The sequence below is a fragment of the Cinclus cinclus genome, chromosome 6 (assembly GCF_963662255.1).
Source record: "Cinclus cinclus chromosome 6, bCinCin1.1, whole genome shotgun sequence".
Lineage (NCBI taxonomy): Eukaryota > Metazoa > Chordata > Aves > Passeriformes > Cinclidae > Cinclus > Cinclus cinclus.
In genome coordinates this window covers 9,236,403-9,250,028 of record NC_085051.1, presented here as the reverse complement: position 1 = coordinate 9,250,028, position 13,626 = coordinate 9,236,403, and the positions used below count along the sequence as shown (strand labels likewise).

At 66.1% G+C, this 13,626-nt stretch overlaps 2 protein-coding genes across 2 annotated transcripts; one reads left to right on the top strand and one right to left on the bottom strand.

The window, feature by feature from the left end:
* Positions 1-3,050: 3,050 nt before the first annotated feature.
* CLCF1 (cardiotrophin like cytokine factor 1) lies at positions 3,051-10,193 on the top strand. The gene is made up of 3 exons (XM_062495788.1): positions 3,051-3,165; positions 9,097-9,263; positions 9,702-10,193. The coding sequence occupies exons 1-3, from the start codon at positions 3,051-3,053 to the stop codon at positions 10,191-10,193; spliced, it is 774 nt and encodes a 257-aa protein (XP_062351772.1).
* A 1,365-nt stretch (positions 10,194-11,558) lies between these two features.
* Positions 11,559-13,509, bottom strand: LOC134044891 (glycine N-acyltransferase-like protein 3). The gene is made up of 5 exons (XM_062494385.1): positions 13,432-13,509; positions 12,889-12,996; positions 12,668-12,794; positions 12,471-12,588; positions 11,559-11,961 (listed from the first exon to the last, which is right to left on the bottom strand). Exons 1-5 carry the CDS (start codon positions 13,507-13,509, stop codon positions 11,559-11,561), a joined length of 834 nt encoding a protein of 277 aa, XP_062350369.1.
* Between the last annotated feature and the right edge of the window lie 117 nt (positions 13,510-13,626).

Here is a 13,626-nt window from a genome sequence, read left to right as displayed (position 1 = left end):
GGACATGGAGACTGCCTTTCCTCCTCCTCCTCCTCCTCCTCCTCCTCCTCCTCCTTTCCCTGTCTGGTGTGCTCAGTGCCTTTTATTCGGGATTTCGCACCCGGCCCACTCGCCGCATCCCCTCCAGGTACGCAACTTCTGCCCTTTGTGGGGACTCCACAGCCCGAGCCACGTATACAGGGCTGTGCTGGGACTGCCAGCACGGCACTCCAGGGAATCCCAGGCCTGTCTTGGCCTGGGCTCGGGGTCCAGCCGGATCTGGCTCCTCCACTCCTGGGGTGAGCACTGGCTACTTCCCTTCCTCCCAGGAGGAGGAAGATGGGATTGTGTGCTAGCGTCCGTTCCAGCTCTGGCAGAGCAGCCAGGCTCCTCCGGAGCCAGCATCCCCAGGAGGGGCTCTGGCCTCGGGGCTCGGCGTTTTATGGGGCTGCAGAGAGGACGCAGCTGGCTGTGGTCGTGACACACACACCTCAGCAGGGGCCAGGGCCAGGCCACCCCTCCTTCCCACCAGCGCCGACCAGGGAACGGGCTGAATACAGGCCGGGAGCAGGAGCCTGGCAGTCTTCGGGGTGCTCTGGCACCCCCAGGCTCAGCTGTGCCTGTGCTGCCTCTCCCAGGACTCCCTCTGGGTCTGAGAGCTTCAGGATGGCAGGGATAGCAGAGAAGGTGTCAGGGGTGTTCCCTCGCACCCGCTGGGCTCGGGGCTGTCTCCCAGTGTCCTTCCTGCTCCTCCAGCTTCCTTCCCGGCACATGGCACGGCGCCCTCGCCCAGGCAGCGGCTCGGGGAGACAGACGGCCACAGCTGGGCTCCTGCTGCCAGCCCGGCAGGAGGGGACACGTCGAGCCGGATGGCTGCTCCGTGCCCCTGCCTGCGCCCCAGGGGTGTCCCCAAGGAGCCGGGCGCTGACGGAGCGTCTCAGCCGACGCCTCGCGGGCAGTTTGGGGCTAAAGCCGGGATTTCTGGGTCGGGTCAGCCCCCCGTGTCTCCCTCCTCCGGCTGTCGGCCGCAAAGGTCAGCAGTGGGAGGCCGGGCTGGCCCTGGCGCCGGCCGGGGGACCCGCGGCCGTGGGGTGGGATGGAGGTGAGCTCAGCTGCCCGGTGACGTGGCCCCGAGGGCAGGGCGGGCACGGCCTCACCCACGCGGAGCCGCTGCGGGCACCGGGCGAGGAGGAGGAGGAGGAGGAAGAGGGGGAACAGGATGTGGAGATGAGGCTTCCCAGCGGTTTGACCTGCCTGTGCCCTGTGCCCGCTTTGTCCTGGGGCAGGGGCTCCGTCCTGGCACCGCTGGCTGGCACAAGGAGAGAGGGGCTTGGGGAGCCGGGAGCCGCATCCGCCGGGGCACAGGTTTCCCTCCTCCTCCTCCTCTCCTGTCTCAGGTGTTAGCCCAGCGGGAGCTGTGGCAGCTGGAAAACTCCCCAAACCAAACCGCAGCGCTGAGTTTTGGGGAGGGGAGAAGGCAGCGAGGGGCAGCCCTGCTGCCTCGGCAGGCTGGAGACCCCCGGGGACGGGCCGCCGGCTTTTCCCAACTGCTCCAGCGCTGCTGGCGGGATCTGCTGGCTCGGGGGGGAAACCAGATACCCTGCCCTGCGGCTGGGGGGGCGAGGGGGCCGGCCCCACGCCGAGCGGACCCCCCCAGACACGCTGCCGGGGAGCCGGGACTGGGCTCCGTCCGGCCGTGGATCGTTTGGGCAGCTCCGTCCGACACCTCGGCAGCCCCTCCGGGTCCTCAGGGCTGCGGAGTATCCCCCATTTACCCGGGGAAGAGGATACAGAACCCCCCTCGTCACCCGTTACAAGTCTGTTGGGCGCGTCCTCATGGATTCGACACCAAATCCGCACTTCCCAAGCAATAAATCAGCCAGCACCACGTCCGTGTGTGGTTTATCCCTACGGGGGGTCCCCAAACTGGTGCTAATGAGTTCAGCACCCAGTGTCCCGGTGGATTTGGGGAAGGAGGGTCCTGCTGTGCTCCGAGCAAGCACCCAGTGTCCCGGAGAAAGCCGGGAGGATGCGATCGCAGCTGGGAGGGCTCGGACCTGGCCCGGGCCGGGGTCTGGAGTGGAAGCGAATCCGCCTGTTACCTCCCGGCCCTTCCCGGCGCTCCCAGCGCCTTTGTTTTAAACAAAGCTTTTTTTGGGGGGAGCCAGGACGTTCCTCTCCCCGCCGAGAGAGACCCCGCGGCAGCACCCGCTCATGGATGAGGGCCACGAGGGGAAGGGACGAGGGGCTCTGGCTGTCGGCTCGCCCCCCTCCCCTCCGGTGGCGGCTCCAGTTGGCCCTGGGGGTCTCCCCACGCCCCCCAGCCCACCCCACCCCACTCACCCCCGGTGGGCTGCGGGGAACGCCGCGGTTATTGCCAAGGGCCCCGCGGGCGCCCGGACGGGGGTTGTCCTAACGGGGGAGGATAATCGGGAAGAAAGTGGCTCTGGCGCCCGGAGGAAAGGAGGTGGGGGGACGGGGACGGGGCACGCGTGGAGACGGGGGTCTCCGTGAGAGGCGAAGCCCTCCCTCGGGACGGAGGGTCCCCCGGGGCTGAGCCGCCGCCGCCGCTCCGAGAGGCTCCGGTTGTGCCGCCGGGACCCCGCCGCGCTCCCCCCGCTCCGCCGCTCACCTGCCGCCGTCCCGGCGGGGCAGCGCCCGCCGCGCTGCGGGTCCCCAGGCCGGGGGGGGGTCCGCGGCCCCCGGACCCTCTCTCTCGGCCGGAGGGGAGGGGGCTGGCCGTGCCAGCGAAGAGCCGAGGACCCCCCCCCCCCCCCCTCCGCCCCGCCGCCACCCTTCCCGCACCGGCCGGCCCCATCCCTCCGCCACTCCTCCCCGCTGCCCCGGGGGGGGAAGGAAGGGGGGGCAGGCTGGCACCCCACGCCCCCCACGCCCCCCCCCCCGGCCCCGGCCCCGCCAGAGGAGCCGCTCCGCCGCACCTCGCCCCGTCCCCCCCCGTCCTCCCCTCTCCGGACCCCCCCTCCGCCCCGTCCCCCCCGTGCCCCCCCCGGGACCGGGCTCTCGGCTCTGTGCGCGGGGAGGAGGAGAGGCGAGAGGGCTCCGAGCGGCAAATGGGAGCCGCAGTCCCGGGCCGGTGTGCGGGACCGCTGCCTGCCCGCTCGGGGACCCCAGAGCACGCACCAAGCGCCCCGGCCCCGCGCCCGTCCCGCATGGAGCTGAGAGCAGGTAGGAGACCCCTCCGCCGAGCGGCACCGGCCCCGCACCGGCCCCGCCGCTGCCACTTTAACAAAAGCCGGGCCGGAGCCAGAACCGCACGGGGGGCGCAGCGAGGGAGAAAAGCGGGGGGTCCCCCCCTTCCTACCCGGCCAGCGGCACCCCGAGGGACCCCCCTCTTCCCTTCCCTTCCCTCCCCTTCGCCTTCCGCAGCTCCGGGGCTCAGCTCCAGCCTCCCCACCTCTGGCCGGTGCCGGGACCTCGGGGATGGGGACGGGAATGGGGAAAGGGGGGATAAAGCCGGGGCGGGGGGGAGAGGGAGGGAATGAATGGAGCCCGCTCTTGTGTACAATTGCATCAAATACATTCTTGAAAGCAACCTGGTTCTGCTTAACACTTGAATTGGGGAAAAAAAAAAAAAAAAAAAAAGAGGAAAGAAGGAGGCAGCAGCTTGGAGAGGGTGGATGCGAGTTCCAGTTTTTTTTCTTTTTTTTTTTCTTTTTTTTTTTTTATTCCTGCATTCCTGGACCCCAATCAAAAGAGCAAATCAAGGGAGGTGGAAGGGGGAAACGGCGGCGAGTGAGGCAGCCGGAGCGCGGTGCTAACCCTCCACACCCCAAAAACCCACCCAACCCGCCCCGATTTTTTTTTTTCCACCTAACACCCGAGCGAGCCCAAACCAAAACAAATAGAGACCGAGGGAAAAAAAAAAAAAAAAAAAAAAAAAAACGAAAGCCAGAAACCAACCCAAAAACGAAACAAAAAAAAACCCAAAAACCACCCAACACTGAGCGCGAGTGAAGGAGCGAGCCAGGGCTGAGGCGAGCGGGCGGGCTCGGATCGCCGAGTAAGAGCCGAGCCCCCCAAAATTCCCCTGCACCCCGACTATGCTAAATGTAACCGGGGAGCTCTCAGGTAAGCCCGCGGCGCTGGGTGCGGGGCGGGGGGCTGCCCCAACTCCCCTGCCTGCATCTGCCGGGAGTTTTTTCCCCTTTCCAAACAGACTGCTGATTTTAATTTGATGTGATTAAAACGTCTGTCTGGCTTTGGGATTGATTTAAGACTTTCCCCTTTCTAGGTTGGGTTGTTGTTCTTTTTTTTTTTCCCCTTTCCCTCGTTCCCTCTTTTCCATGCATGTTTGTGATTACCAGGGAGGGAACCGCCGCTGAGCACGGAGAATTAAACCCCGGGACTGACAGAGGGGAGGAAAAGGAAAGTCGGTGGGATTTATGGGGGGCAGGAAGAGTTAGTTTTCCTGCCCGGGGCTGGATTTCGGGGCTTGACACCGAACGCCACCGCTGGAGCAGGCAAGATTCCTCCGGGACACAGCAGCGGGATTTAGGGGTGCCGAGGAGGGGACGGCTTTGTTCCCCCGGCCCCGGCGGCCACCGGCACCCCCGGGGCTGCAGGGGGGGGGCGGCCAGCCTGGTGGCACACCGGGACCGGGGGCTCTTCGCCCGGAAAATGCTGGAAAACAACCTTAAAAGGTCAAAGTGTGGGCGCTGCCAGTCTCCCCGGGGTCCCGGGCGGCGGGACCGGGGCTGGGGCAGCACGAGGCCGGCTCCGGGTTCGGCTCCAGCTCCCGCGGTGCCGGGAGTGACGCAGGATGGGCGAAGCGGGGCGAGCGCCGGGGAACCGGAAAAGCGAGGCCGGGATACCCGGCGGTTCCATCGCCCTCCCTCGCCCTTTCCTCTCCCCCTTCCCTCTGCCTCCGGGCCCGGCGGACGTGGCCGAACCGGTGGCACAGCCGGTGCCGAGGCCTGCGGGGACGGGCGGGGAAGGGGACGGCGAGGAGGAGCCGGGGGGCTGGAGCTCGGTCGCCACGATCCCCGCTGCCCGTTTTGGGAACATCCCCACGCGTGGGCTGCCCAGGCGGAGTCCCTCGGGGACTCACGGCATTCCCGGTGTCCCCGTGCCTATTTAGCAGGCGGCGCGAGGGCACGGTGGCGGCCGCACATCTGGGCTGCATTAGGAGCAGGCTCCGCAGGGAAATGCGGAGGGGTCTGCTTACAGGGCCGTGCTGGGGGGAGATTTATGCCCTGCTAAGTGGCACCGAACCCCATAAATCATCTCCCCCCCGCACCCCCACCCTCCCGGGGCTGCAGCGCCAGTGTCCCTCTGTCACCGTCCCAGCGTCCCGGCAGGCTCATGGGGATACACTCTTGGATGGGATATCTGGGAAGCAGCTGGCCCAGTTGTGGCTGGATGTGGCACACGGCCTGTGGGTGCCAGAGGTGTCTCAGGGTGCTGTGGGGACATCAGGGCATGCCTGTGCCCACCAGAACTGCTGGTCCCACTCTGACCCAGCCAGGCAGTGTCCCTGTGGCAGGCGATGCCAGTGGTGGCAGCGGGTCTGGAGATGCCGGGGTTTATCACCCATAGTTCTGCGGTGACACATGGGCTGGCACTGGGGATCCCCTGTCCCGCTGGAGAGCGGCCAGCCCGGCTCTGTGCTGGTGAACCCCCAGAATGGTGCTGGGGGGGACTGTTGGACTGTGTGGCTCCATGACCTGCACCGGGAGCGACGGGAAGGGATCGAGGTCCCTTGTGTGGGTGCTGGGTGTGCGTGCGGGGCAGCAGGGTCTGGTTGGGATTAGGGGCCTGCGCCCCCCTCGCCAGCGGGGGTGTTTCCATCGTGCCGCTGGCTGGAGCCAGAGCTGGATGGGAAATCCAGGCCCAGTTAATTACGCTGGAGTCTCCCGTGCGCGGCCGCATTTATAAACACACGGAGGAGACAGGATGTAAACACTCAGCGCCGCGAGCACAGGCACGGCCCAGACTGGGGGGGATGCGTAGCCCCCCGTGCCACCACCCGCTTCTGGCACGGCGGCTTCGCAGTGGGATGGATGGGATGGAGTGCGTTAGAATGGGATGGACACGATGGGCACCCCGCTCTGGTGGCCGTGGGTGCTGTTGGGGAGCAAGGGCACACATGTTCTTCCTGTTGGAGCTCAGGGAATGCTGGGTCCATGATATCTGGGTGTGGAATGTGAGCATCCTTATGTCCCCACCATGCTGGCTCCACAGGGATGTTGCTGTGCTATAGCATCACCTCCCCAGACACAGTGGCGTTAAATGCCAGCAGTGTGGGGACAGAGAGGGGTCTGCCCGTGAGCCCTGGAGTGTCACCCACTCCAAGCCCCTGGAAGTGGCAGCCACGTTGGGTTGGGAAACGCCCCATGGAGGGTTAAGTGGTTGCAGTCAGGCCAGGACAGTGGCTGGGATAGTGGGGACAGGGCTGCTTTGTCCTCACTGCCTCAGTCATGCCTGGCCACCGCGAGACCTCCCTTGCTGGCCCCAGGAATGGGGCTGCGGGGTGGGATGGGGCTCTGTTCGCTGCTGGATGCCGGCCCATCAGATACGGCAGCTCCCGCCGCAGAGTCGGGGGCCGGCTCGGCTCCGTCCGCTGCCGGGGGCTCCGGGGCCAGGGGGTCTCCCCTTCCCGGCTGCCGCCCCCGCCACCAGGGTTTCGGGAAAGCGGCTCTGGGCAGGCTGTGGTCACTCAGCCCTCGGCGGCTCTGCCCACAGCATGCCCAGGGAACAGCTCACCATCTCCGTGGCCGAATTCCCACCTTGACCGCTGGCCGGGAGGTCTGTCCAGCACCACCGCCGGCACCACCGGGTGGGTGGCAGGCCAGGGGTCCCGGGTGTCACCCCAAAGGCGGGTGAGCCACGTCCCCACTGCCACGTGTGCGAGGGGTGTCCGTGGCACCACCGGTGTGTCCGACGTGGGTGTCCCAGGGTGCTGCCGGCAGAGCAAGGGGTGCCTGCTCCCATGGCCCCCCGTCACCCCGGCTCCTCGGGTGTCCCCAGGGCCCAGCGGGTCACCCTGGGCAGGCACGCCATGAGCTGCTTACGTGGGCTGGGAGCATCCTGGCCGCGCTCCAGGGCCGGTTTTGAAACCCTTGGGCTCTTCCTCTCCGACGTCACCAGGATCCAGCTGTGCCGGCTGGAGCCTCCCTCCTCCACTGTCTGTGCCTGTGGGTGCCAGGCGCCAGCCGCTGGGACAGGGGTGGGCAAGGGACAGCGGGGGCACCCGCTATGGCTGGGCCATTGTCATCGCTGTACTGTGATCACTGTCACTGCTGTGCCACTGTCATCACCACTGCTCTGCCACAGCCACTGTCACTGCTGTGTCATGGTCACCTTCATTAATGTGCAGTGTCACTGTCGCTGCTGTGTCATGGCCACTGTCTCTGCTGTGCCCCAGCCACTGTCACTGCTGTACCAGGGTCACCATCGTCACTGTGTCATGGTCACTACTGCCCAGTGCCATCCATTCTGTGCATCCCACCATTCCCATCCCTCAGACACCCACCTCCATCCCCTTCCTCCATCATCTTCATACTCATATCTAGGCCACCTGCCCAGGACCTACCATGGCTCCAGCCCAATCTCACATCCCAGCCATCCCCCCCTCATCCCGCTCCACGGCTGTGTTTGGTTTGGCACCGGCCAGGCCGGGGCGGGTGTAAATCCCGCCTGGAAACCGGAGCCGGCGGCGGGCAAGGGTCCGGCCAAAGCAAACACCGGGAAGGGGGGGGGGGGTTATGTGTGCTGTGAGTCACCACAGGCCCCCCCGCCGGCCCCCCCCGGCCCACGCTCGCACGCACTCAGGGTCGGCCTCACGCTCCACGGAACGCACCGGAACGCGGGCAAGCGGCGGCACGTGCCCACCGCGGGGCACCGGGCGAGCCGGGACCGGCCGGGGCTGCCACGCACGGGCACGGAGGGCAGGGGGGCACGCGGGGTCACACAGGGTGTCACGGTGTGCACGCGGCGTGCCACGCGTGGGGGGCACCTGACGCAGTGTCGTCGTGCCCCCGCTCACCGGGGTATGTGCGCAGCGCGTTGCACACTTGCCCGGCATGTCCTGTGACTACCGCTCGTGTCACATGCCCGTGTGGTAGGTGACAGTCCCGGATGCGTGTGGTGCATCACACACGTGTGCACGGTGTCACACGGCTGGAAAGCGTGGTGTTCCCCACTCCTGTGTGATGCACACACACAAGGTGTATCCCAGGTACGTCCTGGAAGCATCCCAGAGGTGTCACAAGCCTCCTGCACGCCTCTGGGGTGTCTCCCAGATGTGACAGCGTCCTACACACCCACAGGGCGCTTGCATCCCCTACAGCGAGTCTCGCCCTTTGCAGGACACCCACGGCGGTGAGGTGCGTCCTGCGGCCGGAGCCGGGGTGTCCCCGGGGACCGTCGTGCGTCACGGGCGGCCGGTGACGGGGAGCAGTGACGCGCGGGGGCGCGGGGGGCTGCCCGCAGCAGGAGCCCCGCGGTGCCGAGCCGTGCCAGCGGCCGGTCTTTCCCGGGAGGAGCTGCCGGGAAGGCCGGCTGTGGCTAGCCAGCCGAGGGTGCCAGCTGGCCGGAGAGTCCTGGCCGCGGGCCGTGACCTTTGCACGGCCGCCGGCCGGCGGGGCCGCGCTCCCGGGCCGCCCTGACGTCAAGACGATGACGGGGACCCCGCCGGCGCTTTCCGGTGGCTCCGCAAAGGTCACCCCGTGCCCCCGCCCCTCCTCGGAGCCGCATCCCACCCACCCCCTCCTCCCGCATTCCCGGTGGCCCCTCGGCGGGGGTCCCCGCTGGGTGCCCGGCCCGCTCCGGCGTTGGCGGTGCCCAAAAATATCCCAGGCGTGTGTCCCGGCGGGAATGCCGCGGCCGTGCTGCTCCAGACCATATAAAGGATTGTTGGTGCAGGCGCGGGCGGGAGCGCTCCGAGGGGAGCCGGGGGGTCACCGCGCTGAGGTGGGGGGTCCCCGCTCCTCCATGGGGGTGCTGAGGTTAGAGGGACCCCACCCTCTCCACCTCCGTGCCTCAGTTTCCCTGCGCTCAGGCGGGTGGCTCAGGGACACTCCGTAGGCTCAAGCGCCGCACGCACGGAGAAGGAGTGTCCCTGTCACCCCCCCCTGAGGTGCTGTGTGTCCCCCACAGGTGACTCTTGGGGGATCTTCACCTTCCTGTGCGCCGCGCTTTGCAACCTGCCGGCGCTGCCGGCGCTGAACTGCTCCGAGGAGCTGGGCGCCGGCCAGTCCATCCAGCAGACCTACGACCTGACCCGCTACCTGGAGCACCAGCTCCGCACCCTCGCCGGCACCTACGTGAGTCCCCGACGCACCCCCCGGGATATCCACCCCGTACCCAGCTGCTCCCACGCCGGAGGTCACGGAAATGCCTCATCGCCCCCCGGGCGCAGGGCGGCTCCCGGGCACCCTCCCTTCGGCCCGTGATTCCGTCATGGGCGCGGGCATCCGCCTCTCCCTCCCCGCCGGCATCGCCGACTCACCCGGAGGTTCCCGGTCCCTGCCCTGACGTGCCCTCGGCGGTGCCGGCACGCTGGGGTGCCAAGCGGTGACGGTGGCACTGCCTGGGCTGTGCCGGGAATGTCCGGCTCGGGCAGAGCGAGAAGGGGGATGAGATAGGAGAAGGGAGAGCTGGGATGAGTGGGATGTGTTCGAACTGGGGGCATGGGGAGATGTGGAGATTGGGGACAGGGTGGACACAGAGACCTGACCCCTGGCACCCCTATTCCTTTCCAGCTGAACTACCTGGGGCCCCCCTTCAATGAGCCCGACTTCAATCCCCCGCGGCTGGCTCGTGCCGAGCGGGTCCCCAGCGCCACGGTGGACCTGGACCTGTGGCGGGGCCTGACGGACAACGCCCGCCTGGCCGCCAACTACCGGGCCTATAGCCGCCTGCTCTGCTACCTGCGGGTGCTGGATGGGCAGGTGGGCACTGCCGAGCTGCGCCACCGCCTCTCCCACTTCTGCGCCAGCCTCCAGGGGCTGGTGCTCAGCATCGGCGGAGTCATGTCCTCGCTGGGGTACCCGCTACCCGCCGGCCCCGCCGGGCCCCCCGCTCCCCCCGGAGCGCCCGCGGCCCCCAATGACTTCCTGAAGAAGATGGATGATTTCTGGCTGCTGAAGGAGCTGCAGACCTGGCTCTGGCGCTCGGCCAAGGACTTTAACCGCCTCAAGAAGAAGGTGCCGCCCGCCGTGGTCACCCTGCGGCTGGAGGCAAGGGGGTTCTGAGCACCTGCTGGGCTCCTGAGCCCACAGTGCCATCACGGCCATGCAGGTCCCCTCTTCCACCAGCAGTGTGCCTTGAGAAAGGGGGCTTCTGACCCCCAAACCACCCCACAACCTCATCATCACCTGGCAGTGCCTTGAAAGATCACCTGAAAGGGCCTCCTGATATCAAGCGTCACCAGAGCCACCTTGCAGCCCCACCATCATCATCATATTGTGCCTTAAGGAACAGCGCTCCCGACCCCAAGTGCCACCATGGCAACCCCATATCCCCTGTCCACCACCAATGTGCTTCGAGAAATAGGGTTCCTGACTCCCAAGTGCCACCACAGCCATCTCACAATCCCACTTGCATCACCGTACCTTAAGTGAGGGGCTCCTGACCCCAAGTGCCACCCACCACAGCCACCTCACATCCCCTCTGTCACCACACTCTGCTGTAAGGGACATATCTCCTGACCCCATGTGCCACCAAAACCACTCCATGTCCCCTCTTTGCCACCAGCGTCCTTCAAAACTGACCCCTCAGTGCTGCCAAAGCCACCCCACATCCTCATCATCACCTGGATGTGCCTAAAGGGGTGGAGTTCCTGACCCCCAAAGTGCCACCACAGTCACCCCACTGCCCCACTGTCACTACGTTTTGTCTTAAGGGACAGGTGTCCTGACTCCCAAGTGCCCCCCCCATGGTGTCCCCAACCTGCAGGGTGCCTGTCCCCATCCCTAAAACCTCCAGAGTGGGTACAACCCCCCCCCCCCCCACCCCAAAAAGGACCAACACCCTTTGAGCATAAAAATAAACCCCGCCCCAGCCAGCAGCAAGCCCTGCCCCTGGAGCAATAGGCTCCGCCCCAGATGACAATAAACCCCGCCCATTCATATCAAACCCCACCTCCTCCCTATCAGGCCCCACCCCTTTTGCCCAAGCCCCTCCTCCCCCATGGTTGCCCATCGATGCAGCAGCGGGGCGAGGCCATGGGGCATGGCCGCTGTCCCGGTGCGTCTATGAGTGTTTATTTATTGGAGATGTTTATTTATTGGGGTATTTATTGCAGAAGATCTATTCTTGTATGAACGAATAAAAGCCTTTCTCCAGCCCCCTGCCCTGCCCGTGCCACACCCGCTGGGGACTGGAGAGAACGGCTCCGTGTGGGATTTGGGATGTTGCCGTCAGTGACATCAGTAGGGACCAGAGTGAACATTCCACATTCTGAGCTCAGTTTGGAATTTGAGGGGTTCCTGTCAGTGCCACCAGTAGGGACCAGCTCAGATCTGAGCTCAGTGTGGGAATTGGGGCATTCCCTTCTCCCACCGGATGGGGATCCAGGACCCCCTGGGCCTAGGTAACCCCACCCCGAGGACAGGGCACTACTTTGGGGTGCCCAGGATCATGTAGAAGGTTCCGGGCTGGAGCACAAAGCCGACGGCTTGCAGGGCACGCAGCGAGGCCGTGTTGTTGGGCCGCACGGCTCCGTAGACTGGGAATCCACGGGCATGCAGGTCCCGGCCCAGCACGGCCACCGTGACCCCAGTGAGGCCGCGGCCGCGCCAGGCAGGCACCGTGTAGCCGTGGCGCAGGCAGCCCTGTCCGTCCAGCAGACTCCAGGACACCGGGCGGCCACGTGGGTCCAGCAGGCAGGCGGAGGGCAGCGTCCGTACCAGCCCCAGCAGGAATGCCTGGCTGCGGGCATTGCCCCCCAGGGCCCACGTGGCGTTGAGCAGAGGGATGTGGGATGGGGACACGGGCGCCAGGCGCAGGCCAGGGGGCTTCCTGCAGCAGGGTATGGCAGAGTAGGGAATGCTGATCCCTGTTCCCAGCTGGGATAGCAGATGGGATGGGATTGGGAACCACTGTGCCACCCAGAAATGGAATGTGGGACCCTTGTTTTCCCTAGGGACGAGATTGGGCACACCCCTATGCCACCAAGGGATGGGATTTGGAACCCTTATGCCACCCAGAAGTGGGGCTGGAGACCCCTGTGCCAACCAGGGATGTGCTCAGTGAACCCACTCATGTCACCCAGTGATCCCTGTGCCACTAGGGCAAGTGCTCAGGGGCCCCTGTGCTGCACAAGGGTGTGCTCAGTGATCACATTCATGCCACCCTGGGCCTCTCAGGGATGTGCTCGGGGACTCCTGTGCCACCAAGGATTGTGACTATGACCCCCCTGTGCTACCCCGAAATGTGACAGGTCTCCATGTGCCACCCAGGGATGTGACTGGTCCCTCAGTGCCCATGTACCCCCAGTGTCCCGTGTCCCCCCAGTGCCCCCCACTCACTGGCTGCGGGGCTGGGGGGGGTCAGGGCTCATCAGTGCCCAGTACCGGATCGTCTCCACCTTCAGCCCCCTGGCATTGGCCACCTCCTGCACAGCCTCGTCCAGCCCATCCTGCAACCCTGGGTCCCCTTGTCAGCCAGACATGGGACCCAGATGGAGGGTAGGGGAGCCCTGTGTCCCCCCCAGTGCCATCCTTACCCAGAATCTGGAATGCTCTTCCCCTGGTCACTGCCTCAGTGCCCTCCAGCAGTGCTTGCAGGGCTCCCTTGTCCCGGTAGAACACAGATAGCTGGTTGGTGTAGTAGTCCCTGGGGTCCCTGTGGTCCTGGGATGGACATGGAGATGAGGGTGGCACCCCAATTCCCAGGCCCCCGGAATGTGGGGTTCTGCTGCTAAGGCAGGGGCACCCGGGGCAGCACCTCTGGGCACAGGCGGGTCAGGACAATGCCGAAATGGGGCCAGGAGTCCACCAGAACCTCATGGGAGGCCGGGTTCCCCCTGGCCACTGTCATCACAGTCCCCAGGACCTGCATGACAAGGTTGTTGTCACTGGCAGGACAAGGGAGAGGGAACAGAGGGGTGCCCAGAGTCCCTGGGGTCCCTCACCAGCAGGGGAGAGGAAGCAACAGAGTCCCCAGGGTTCTGTCTGCAGCAGGACAGGGGAGATGGGACAGAGGAGAGGGGACAGAGGGGTCCTTGACACCACCAGGGCAGGTGGGAAGGCAGACAGGTCCTAGGGTCCTCATCACTGGCAAGGCAAGGGGAGAGGGGACAGGGGATGGGGACAGATGGGTTCCGGGAATCAGCAACACTGACAGGGTAAGGGTGAGGGGACAAAGGAGTCCCCAGGGTCCTCACCACCAGCAGAGAGAGAGGGAGGGAGGGACAGAGGGGTGCCCAGGGACTCTGTCACCAGCAGGACAGGGGAGAGGGGTTAGAGGGATCCTCGGGGTCCCTGTCACCGGCAGGGTGGTGGGCAGGCTCTTCCGCAGGGTCTCCTCCAGGAGCTGCAGCTGGGCTGGGCACCTCAGGATCAGCATGGCTCTGTGATTGTGTGGCAGGCAGTGGATCCGTGGGGAGCTGGTGGCACTGGGGCAATGTCCCAGAGTGTCCCAGCCGAGCACCCGTTCCCAGGCGGCCTCAGGGCTGGCCCGGTG

Bases quoted from the DNA above. Each gene is read 5' to 3' on its own strand.
- LOC134044891 (XM_062494385.1), bottom strand. From the start codon at position 13,509: ATGCTGATCCTGAGGTGCCCAGCCCAGCTGCAGCTCCTGGAGGAGACC. The intron at 12,997-13,431 runs GTGACAGGGACC...CTTGTCATGCAG, and splicing joins GCCTGCCCACCACCCTGCCG to GTCCTGGGGACTGTGATGAC. The intron at 11,962-12,470 runs GTGAGTGGGGGG...ACCCTGCTGCAG, and splicing joins CCCCCCCAGCCCCGCAGCCA to GAAGCCCCCTGGCCTGCGCC.
- CLCF1 (XM_062495788.1), top strand. From the start codon at position 3,051: ATGGGAGCCGCAGTCCCGGGCCGGTGTGCGGGACCGCTGCCTGCCCGC. The intron at 3,166-9,096 runs GTAGGAGACCCC...TGTCCCCCACAG, and splicing joins CCGCATGGAGCTGAGAGCAG to GTGACTCTTGGGGGATCTTC. The intron at 9,264-9,701 runs GTGAGTCCCCGA...ATTCCTTTCCAG, and splicing joins GCACCCTCGCCGGCACCTAC to CTGAACTACCTGGGGCCCCC.